General features: G+C 44.9%; 1 protein-coding gene across 1 annotated transcript; it reads right to left on the bottom strand.

The window, feature by feature from the left end:
• Window positions 1-62: 62 nt before the first annotated feature.
• On the bottom strand, window positions 63-6,004 carry atic (5-aminoimidazole-4-carboxamide ribonucleotide formyltransferase/IMP cyclohydrolase). The gene is made up of 14 exons (XM_010886093.4): window positions 5,869-6,004; window positions 5,434-5,560; window positions 5,039-5,182; window positions 4,416-4,504; window positions 4,131-4,282; window positions 3,208-3,364; window positions 2,924-3,049; window positions 2,622-2,815; window positions 2,427-2,516; window positions 1,648-1,773; window positions 1,463-1,555; window positions 998-1,180; window positions 564-719; window positions 63-393 (listed from the first exon to the last, which is right to left on the bottom strand). The coding sequence occupies exons 1-14, from the start codon at window positions 5,885-5,887 to the stop codon at window positions 274-276; spliced, it is 1,776 nt and encodes a 591-aa protein (XP_010884395.2). The 5' UTR covers window positions 5,888-6,004; the 3' UTR covers window positions 63-273.
• Between the last annotated feature and the right edge of the window lie 4,722 nt (window positions 6,005-10,726).

Raw genomic sequence — 10,726 nt, 5'->3', positions numbered from 1 at the left:
AGAATTATGAATCTGTGTGAAAACACTAGGTGGTGCAAATTCACAAACAGGATCACACAGGATCTCAGAAACAGTTTATATTTCTATTTCACTTTGAAACTTGACCTTCCAGACAGGGACAACATAACTGATACATGAAGATAAGATTGTAAGAAAACTTGGTCTCCAGCATGAGTTGTCATATTGTAACAGTATTAATGGAATGTTAGTAATTTAGCAGAACACTATTCTAGAGCAGCTCATTGGACTTCCAACACGGCCACCACTGGTTGTTTAGTGGTGGAAGAGGCGTAGGTTGGTATGTGCCAGGATGATGCTGTGCTCGTTGCAGGCATTGATCACCACCTGGTCAGCAGTGGACCCAGCGGGGGCAGCTATGTACTCCACACCACTCTGCAGAAACACAGGGGTTCCAATAATCAGTACACGGGACAGGAATAAAAAGACCAATGAGTGCACTTGGGCTTGAGAACCGAGAGAAAGATTGAGGCACAAATTGGAAAATTAGGTCAAATTACTAAAACGTCTAATCTTAAACTACAGAGAATTACCAATTCCCTTACCTGCTTGGCGCGGTCCACATTGTCTCTGAATGGGAAGAAGGCGTCGGAGCTTAGAGCTACGGCCTGCAGGGAGCTCAGCCAGTTCCTCTTCTCAGCGTCATCCAGGGGCTCTGGGACCTCCTCGTACATGGCCTTCCACGCCGCCAAATCCGGGCCCTGAACAGAGAGGACACTTATACCCACGCTTGCTTCGACATCTTAATGGGGACACCAATGTTGACCGCCCTGAAAACAACTTAAATTACTTCACATTAATGCCTACACCTAACCTAGCACTAATACCTAACCGTCAACGGTAAGGCCCAACATTAAATAATTGCCCTAAACACTCAAGACAAAAGTTTGTGGATGCGTGTCCTTATTGTCAAGTTAGAAACACACACCCGGAAAGAGATACAGGATGGAGGACACCAGTTTGACCTCTGACCCCTCACCTCTCCAATGGTGCCGCCGACGTACTGGTCGATGGCGTTGGCCATCTCGGCCCGCTTCACTCCACTCCTGAACTTCATGCCCAGCACCCGAGGGTGGTGCCTGAGCCACCAGTTGTCAGCCTTGTCCCCAGCCAGCCGAGTGCAGTGGATCCTGGACTGCTGGCCCGCTCCGATCCCGATCACCTGATAGAGACACACTTAAACTCAAACAGGCAACATGACAAGTTCTCACTTTTGCAAAAAGAAAACAACATTGGAGAGCTGCGGATTTGACAGCCTGCACACGAACAGACTACATGTAACACAGTCTGCTCTGGTTGGATTATTTGACAGAAGTAGTAAACGTAAAACCTCAAGCACCAAACTGTTTTTGTTCCAATATCCTACCTATGGTTTTAAACTGTGCACCACTAAACCACTGTGCCCCTACAGACCCCCAGCTCCCCCTCTCCCTGTGTTAGTTACCTGTCCATCCTTGGCATAGCAGACAGAGTTGGACTGGGTATACTTCACCGCAATGCTGGCCACGATAAGGTCACGCACCGCATTCTCAGACAACTGGCACAGGGGGTAGACGAGAGGTCAAAGGTCAGAATCCCACTGAACATCAGAGGGCTCACAAATCCCACACACTAGGAAAAGGCACTCACCGCTCCCTTTGAGACGATGTTGCTGAAGAGATCCTTGTCGATGACGGCGCCGTTCCTCTTCTGCTTGAGGTGGAGGCCAAACAGCACCCGGACCTCAGACTCATCAGGCTCATAGGCTGGGTCCATCTGAGAGAAACATACAAGCTATGGGTTAGTTACACAGCGCCATCTACAGGCCATAGGCGCAGGTAAACAAAACTTCATATACCATTTGCTCATGTTTGCACTGATACGTGTGTCAAGGTCTAACCAAAAATCGAAAACGAGCAAATTGGAATTTTGCGGCAGAATCAACTTCCTCTGTATGGGTCTGTCAATGAGACACCACAAGTTCCAAAATTCATAGCGAACATCGATATCGCCACACCGTTAAAATGGCGAATAGAGATAATCATAGTAAATTAAATATACACTTATTAAATATCAAACAAAAATTAAACATGCCCATGTGATGTTCTGCGTATGTAGAAATTACAAGGCAAAAATGATTTCAAGTCTCTTTTGTTTGGTGCCACGGTCAATAAGGCACAATCAGTACAACATGGACTCTTACTAAAATTAAAAAACTACATTAGTATTTCAGATCTCGCTCACCCTTCAATACAACACAGTGATAACAGTATGTGCTTTGGGGTGAGCAAAAAAAAATAAAGCTTGCTCCTAATGGCCAATTATGTGAGAAACAAATCGACGTCTTAAAATTAACATTCATTCCTACAAAAACCGAACAAATCAAAGAGCTCAAAATGAGTGGCTTCATGGTACGTTTGTGATCGTACCTGAAGAACACAATAGTTGCCCCCCTTCTTCTTGGAGAGAATCCGGAGTGCCTCCTCTTCATAACCAGGGGCAATGATGCCATCTGAGACCTGGGGATGACAAGCCAGGCTAAGACAGCGCGACATTTCATCACCAAAAAAGTATTACAAAGATTTATTTTTAATTTCCAAAAAAACTAACACGGGACAACCTACCTCTCTGGAAATGATCTTGGCGGTGGCGACGTCGCACACGTCAGACACGGCGATGAAGTCTCCGAACGAGGACATCCTGTCGGAGCCTCTAGCCCTGGCGTATGCAGTAGCCAGTGGCGTTAGGTCCTTCAGCATGTCGTTCACCATGCACACCTTGGCCTCGTCTTCACATAGAGGCACGCCCACGGCGGCGCCTGGAGAAGTAGGCAGTCTGGGTTTCAGTTTTACCGTGACACCCGTTCTCTGTAGGCATACGCGTGGGAACCGGTGTGTGTGTGTGTGTGTGTGTGTGTGAGAGAGACCTGCAGGGCTGACGTGTTTGAAGGAGGTGGCGGCGGGCAGGCCCAGGGCGCTCTTCAGCTCTTTGACCAGCTGCCAGGCATTCAGGGCGTCACAGAGGTTGATAAAACCGGGAGAACCGTTCACCACTGAGAAGGAAAAATAAAAAGGCAGAGTCGAAACAGTTTCACTACATGGACGAGGTGGCTAAAATCCTGGACGACTTGATGTTACGACAGCATCAAAAACACACAAAGCAACTTAGGAAGTTCCGAGACGGCTGGCAACGTGCAAACAGGTTGCTTACCTTTAAGGGGGAGTGCGGGGCGCAGGGTGTACAACTGGGCAGGGGCCTGGTGGGGGTTCATGCCATAGCGCAAGGGCAGCTGGGACACGCCGCGGCTGTACTGGCCCCGGAAGTAGTCGGAGATGGCCTCGTCGTACTGGGCCGTGTGAGTGAACGCCTGGGGGAGAGAGGAGGATGTCCACGTCAGTCAGCAGACATATGCCATGGTTGTGTGTGTGTACGAAACAGACGGGAGGAGAGGGACAAACTGAGAGGAAACCAGGGTGTGTCTAATATGATGCCACATTTTTTTCACTTTCGGCAAATGTCGTTTTGCCAGGGTGTGCTAGTGAAACCAGGGGAGCCCAACATGGAAGCAGATCGCTTTACAGCATTGAAAAGTATTCCTTGGATCAGAGCTAACATGGGCCGTTGGTTATACATGCAGGCCGTCTCAATATCAACAAATGTAACACTTAACATTTCAAGGGACACCCGGTGCTAAATCTATGCATTCTACACAAGAGGGCTGACTAAAAAGAAGCAGAACCCAAGGACAAAACTCAAACAAGATAAGCAATGAGCCACATTGTCCAGGATGTCCCAACTCAACCTTAGGCAATAACCAGACTTAATCGAACTCACTGCCTACTGCCAATGATGTAGTATCAGTAGAGATTGACTGACAAAATTTGTAACTCAAGAATTTGCTTGACCCTAGTGTTTGCTTCTTGATAGCTAAAAGCATTTGACAGCACTTGCTAGTCAATGCGGGGCCTCCTGGTTCTAACATGTCCACCTCAAACAGCCAGCAGGCCCCGCATTGACTAGCATGTGCTGTCAAATGCTTTTAGCAGAAGAAAAGTCAGTCACGCCTCTAAACAGCACATAAGTGAGAGAGTAAATTAGCAGGTTGGAATGCGTGGGCAGCCCATGCAGGTTACCTTCAGGGCCAGGGTCTTGCGCGTGTCCAGGTTGGTGTCTTTACCCTCCGAAGCCTCGATCTCCGCGGCGACCAGCCGGTAGTCGGCGGGGTCGCACACAACGGTGACGCGGGCGTGGTTCTTGGCTGCCGCTCTAAGCAAGGTCACCCCACCTGGAAACACAGCCAGTGTCAAACTGGGTGATCGCCATGGCAACCTGGGTCACCTCACGTTGTAGGCTACTGAACATATACATACACACATACATACATGCAGATGTAGAGCTGGCCTTTGTATTCCACTAACCAATATCAATCTGTTCCACTGCATCTTCAACCGTGACGTCCGGAGTTGAGATGGTCTTCACAAATGGGTAGAGGTTACACACCACCACCCTGGTCAAAGAGAGGAAAGGAATAAGCACCATGTTTCCTTCTATCCAAGGTTAGATCATGGCTCTACTTACAGATTATGTACATAGAAACCACAATACACATCCAGACCAACATGAGAGGTTTATAAAAATAAAAAAAGATATATACACACAAAATAATACAAAAAGCATCTTTATGTCGGTCACACAGCAAAGCCAATGGGTCACGCTGTCAAGTGTCTGCAGCGTCAGCTATTAGATTAGCTACTCATGCTTCCCCACTCAACCTTTATTGGCTTCAGGGTCAAATTTAAGTCTTGTGCCTCATCACATGCACTGTGTTTTAAGTAGTTTTGGCTCTGTAAAAACTATAGAAAGTAGACTGGCGAGGGCTGAAGATGATGTCTTTATTATATCCAAAACACTGACATGTACAGTCAACCGCTTCTGTTCCTCCCTGTCCCTCCCCAGACCCCTGGTCACATGACTACCCTCCTTCCTTGATGTAGATGAAAATCAAATATCCTGTGAATCTGCCCACTATCCTGTCTCTTACCGGACCAGACTGTAGCCCAGTTTCTCCAGGTCTGCCTTGTCTGAAGGGCTATGCCGGGCCAGGATCCCTCCGTGAACAGCAGGGTGCAGGGTCTTCACCCGCCCACCCAGCATCTCCGGGTGGCCGGTCAACTCAGACACATCTCTGGAAAAGCCAACGGATGTTGGGGAATTTAAGATTCAGAGAAAAACATTCTCGATTTAATGAACAGGCTGGGAACCTCTGTAAATAGGTTAATGGAGTGGAATACCAAATAGGCCTGGTCTCCTTGGAGTGACAAACGGGATGGGGAATGCACTTTATTGGCAGGATTAACAAGGATTCACAAGAGAATGTTATACTATCATCGCGGATATATGAATCGTTGGAAACGTATATTTGACTGGTATACCTACCGAACTGCCAGTCCAGCCTCGCGCAGGGCTTTTGCAGTGCCACCAGACGCGACCAGTGACAGTCCCACATTTACCAGCCTTTTGGCAAAGTCCAGAAGTCCAGACTTGTCAGAAACACTTAATAGGGCTGCAAAGATGGAGTTAAAAACGACCGTAACAACGACAAAATGGTATCACAATGCCGTCTTTTAAATACAAACCATGACCCCACTGAGAAATATCGAAAGAATATGTGGCTACAAACAATAAATGGAAGCAAATTGCATGTTTTCGGGCTATGTTAGCTTCCTAGCTACCAACTGTATGTAGCCTTTCTAGCACCACGCAAACAATCAGAACCAGGAACATGCAACATCCACGCTCTACACGGGTTATTCAACATACGTTTTTTACAGAAGCTAGAAAAACCCAGACAAATGATCAAAAGAAGCATACCAAGTTCCGAGCAGGCCATGGCGTTTGGATGAGTCCGCAGAGGTTTTGACTAACTTTAACAAACGTTCACTGTCTGGAACTAACAAAGTGTCGCAAGAGAACCATGTGATAGTTCCAGCATTTTATGAACGAATTCAACTTTCATTTCCCAGGACCGCCCTTTTGACCCGCCCACTCAATGAACAGCTTCGAAGGAAGATACTGCGCAGTAATTGCGCATTCCCTTCTTTCTGAGATTATGGATTTCCGATCTCCTGTACACATGGTGTATATAATACGATATAATACCTCACACGAAATAACACTTCCGTGTTTTAGAGATTAATGGACACAAATGGATTTCATTTTTTTTATGTTAGCCATCACATAAATAGTACCATAATAATATTTAGATACTTAAATTTGAAACACTTATTTGAAATAATGACCTTGTGACATTGACATTCTTTTTGTAACTGGAGGGTATGCTTCTGCCTCACTTCTATGGGAATCAAATTTTATAGAAACCTTGGATATGAATATAACTTTAGTTCCCTGAAGTAGCGAAATAAAAAGGGTAGATGCACTGCGCATGCTTATCAGTGATTACAAATACTGCCGGTGCGTTCTCTCCCACAGGGAACAAAGGTTATAAAAGCAAACCAAAAGTTTGCTTTAGGTCAGTCACTTTGGTGCAACGCCACCGGTGCAACCAAACCGGGGAGTGAGTGAGTGAGTGGGGTACCGAATGCCACTTCCTGTCTTGCCATGTCGGTTGTTGGTAAGGCCTTTTCGAATCACTTAGAGGGCTGACAGGGCCCACTGATCATGATGAGCTGGTGGAGCAGCAAAATGGGGAATCACTGAGGCACTTCCAGAAAGTCCAGGGTGTGCCTCCTCATTCCTTGACCAGAGGTCAAAGGAAAGGGAGGGATTGAGGGAGCCTCCATCACATGCGTTGGCCAGAGAGCCAACCCTTCCAGGGGACAGAACCACCAGTCAAAATATTTGGGCTGTGGGTATGCACGGAACACTTTCTGCCTAAAGGCTGAAAACCCACAGAGCTGATTGCAAGCAAGCAAAAAGAGAGAAGAAAACCACAAGGCTTCCAACATGTAGCTACAAAAGCTATCACAGACTGAGGAAAATGGAAGCCATTCCATTCCTACCAGCTCTGACTGCTGGCAGGTAGGAACAGAATTAAGGTTCCTTCAGAAAATTAGGGAAACTAGGGAGAGCCTGCACAGCCAATACACAATCCACCAAAATGCATACTGTAGTAATCAGAGGGAAAGAGGGCCAAATCAACACACAATCTGCCCCTTGCCCGCCAGCTAACACTGTAGCAGGCAACAATACAGAACGGCTAGCTGAAGCTCCTCACAGGGCTAGAAAAAACTCTGGAGCCAGTGATAAAAATAAGCAAAGACTCAAACACTTAGCCAGCCACCAAAAAACCCATCCAAACCAGAGAAAGAAATCTTGCTCCAGTGACAAGTGTAAACTTCGCCAAGATCCTGAGATACGGTAGCAGAAAGAGTCGATGAACCAAGCCTAGAAAGAGGCTCCAGCCAGACTTAAAACACTGCAGAAAAATAATCCAACTGATGAGGTTTGCCGGGAGCGCAGCTGGAGATATGAATCGCACAAACCAAATCGGCCCAGAAGCATTGTGTAAGCCAAAACACACCAAACACACCTTAAGGGGAGCCTTTAATGTAAGGCTAAACCGCCGTGAGCGAGGGCAAGGCAGAGACTGGAAACCCGGTGAAAACCTTCAGTGACCGTTTCCCACTCTCACCTATACCCGAAAGAAAGGCACAGGGTCTGCTCTCCGACAGCAATGGACCACAGAACGCAACCTTGCAGTGAAAAAAACTACAAAACCCTGGGGAATGTGACTCAAAATTGAATGTTATACTGTTGAGTAGCAGTTAGCAAGCCACACTGAGAAAAGTAAGAAAAATACTTTATTTTCACTAGAAAAATGCTACCAAAAAGCAAGCAGGGGAAATCTGCCAATGACAAAGAGTGCACTTGAAGAGTAATAAATCAGTGAATGCAGGTGTTTACTGGTTACTTATAGGACAGAAGGTGGGGCTCCTGGCTGCTTTGCACCTGCTGGGCCTTATCAGGAGTGGGTGTATTTCTCATCACCGATATGCATGCAAAATGCTTCCTCCTCAATTGTTGCAACAAAGTGACTGACGATAGGGAACTCACAATTTTCGACAAAATAAATAACATACAATTCAGATGCCCGTACTCACCTAAAAAAATGTGTTGCTCAGAGAAACTGCATCTTTTAGTAATTTATCGCCTTATCTAGAGCAACTTTCCAGTAATGAGGGCACACATTCTCACACACACCAACATTTTTTTTAAATGTTTCAAATTATTATTATTTTTAGACTTTTCTGGTCTATCAATTAATCTGTTTTCTTATTTGTTAGGTTTGTTAAGCTTTCTCTGGACACCAGGAATAGTTTTCAGCAACAGCTAACATGGATCAGTTTAAACAAACCATTAAAGGTTTACACTTACAGTTTTGAAGACATATTGGCAACCAGGCACTTCTCTTTTGTTTATTCTGCGCTGATCTGAGGGAACACTAAACACATTGAAAAGAATGCCCAGTAGACCGCTACCATCTGTGCCTATCACACATCTTACTTTCATCCATTCATTATTTACAGATTGTTACAGATTAACAGTGAAAAGGTGAGATACAGGCAGTATAAACAGCTAAAATACATTGAGCCACTAGAGGGGGTGCTGAATTAGGTTATATAGCCTTACTGTAACATTAAATATAGTTTTGTGATTTAAATATGACTCCAGTTGATGATTAAAATATATGCATACCTACTTGAAAGTATGATAACTCTACAGGGAAAGTCATATAAAAATACACTCATGCAATCCTAATCTAAACCCCAATTCCAAGTACTGGAATTGTACTACCCACTTCAGGTACTGCCAATTCAAAACACAAATGTTCTTGCTCCTGAGACATTGTTTGGTAGATCTTCTTGAATGCTTTAGGTCATTGTCTTGTTAGAAGACCCTTTTTCGGCCCAGCTTTAACTCCTTGATTTATGGCCTGACGCAAGGGCGTAGGAGTGAGTTTCATACTGGGGGGACACATTTAAATATTTGCAAAGTGTTTTTATTATGGGGGGGGGGGGGCAATTAATCGGATTCTAACATATCCCCAGTGTCCCCCCTGCTCCTACACCCTTGACCGGACATTCTGTTAAATAATTTACCTCAGAATTCATGGTTCCCTTTTTGCTGTGTAGTCGACCAAGTCCAGAGAAGGAAAAGCAGCCCCAGATCTTGACATTCCCACCACCATGCTTAACTGTTGGGATAAGGTTATGTTAGTGGTGGGATAGGTTGAGTTTTTGCCCAACATAGCATATTTTATTTTTACCAAAATGGTCAATTTTGTACTCAGCTGTCCAGAGAATGGACTTCCAGAAAACTTCAGGTTTTTGCATGTGGTCTCTGGGAAAGTTAGTATGGGCAGTTTCATTCTATTTTGACAGCAGAGGTTTCTTCCTACTGTAGCAACCCTCCCATGAATGCCATTTCGATTCAGTATTTTTCTTATTCTTGAAGCATGTACAGTAACCAGAGATGCAGCAAGGGACCTCTGCAAATCTCCAGAAGTTATGTTGGGGTTTGCTTTTACCTGGTATATTATTTTTCATGTGGTTCTTGGGTTGTAGCGTCAAACCGGGGGGGGAAAGGGGTACTAAGTATATAGTGCCCAAACGGGCAGAGGGGCCCTAAACATTTTTGAATCTTCAATAAAGAGGACAGGGGTCCTCAGAGACCACCTATGTACAGGACCCAGAATTTTGTGCCACACCCCTGTTCTTGGGCATATTTTGGAAGTGTGTCCACTTCTAGGCTGAGTTTGCTGTCATGTTAAATGCTCTCCATTTGTAAATGATTTGCCTCATAGTGGATTGATGGATCTCAAATCTTGGTTGTATAGCCATCCCCAGACTGATGTCTTCTGAGATCTTCTTTTTGCAAGGTGTGTTTTTCATTATGAGTATGAGTAACACCAGACTGATCAGCTGTCTTGTTTCCATTTATCAGCTTCCCACCCAAACTCTATCTTAAAGATTTTGTTTTCCTACTACATGGACTTTCTCTAAACCAACATGGCACCAGTAACTATAAACCTGCTTTGTCAGATAAAAAAATGGGAAAAGAAAGATGGAATTAAAGATTTTATGGTGAAAACTCAGAAAAACAGCAATTACCAGGGGTTCACATACTTTCAAGCAGCACTGTACGTGACTACGCAGCCTTTGATTTATCTTCTCCAAATGTACATTTTCAAAAGGCGTCCCCAGGCTTCCAGCTAATTGACCATGGAAGTGCTTCTCCTTTCTGTACAGTATGTCTGTCTGGAGAATGACATTGAAACCAACAAATTAACATAGCTTGCCTGTATTACGATTCTTGCCTTTTTTAAGTACCTGTAACACGGATTTCCCGCAACAATAAAAGCCTGTCATGATTACATTTGCCACTGTTCGGAAAGAGCGCCAAACCTTTTCCAATAAACTTTATTACCGAAAATGTGGCCTTTTTCTTGCATTTGAACAGCGGTTAAAGTCGGACAGATGTGAATTTACGGCCTGCGTCGCTCATTCCCTTACCTAGCCTACCCATTAGCTTAAGTGACACGACAGGGCCAGGGGGAACCTAAACCAATACCGGTGATTACTTTAAAAGATCAGACAATCTGTTCATATTTCCGTAATGAGGCCAACATTCTGCTGATTGATTAAACTACAGGGTGTAAATATTTTACGTGGTTTCTCCGTTTACATTATTGTTCCTGATATATCATCTG

The sequence above is a fragment of the Esox lucius genome, chromosome 22, assembly GCF_011004845.1.
Source record: "Esox lucius isolate fEsoLuc1 chromosome 22, fEsoLuc1.pri, whole genome shotgun sequence".
In the NCBI taxonomy this organism is placed as follows: Eukaryota; Metazoa; Chordata; class Actinopteri; order Esociformes; family Esocidae; genus Esox; species Esox lucius.
The sequence above is the reverse complement of the archived record's forward strand: the minus strand, read 5'-3'. Positions and strand labels throughout refer to the sequence as shown.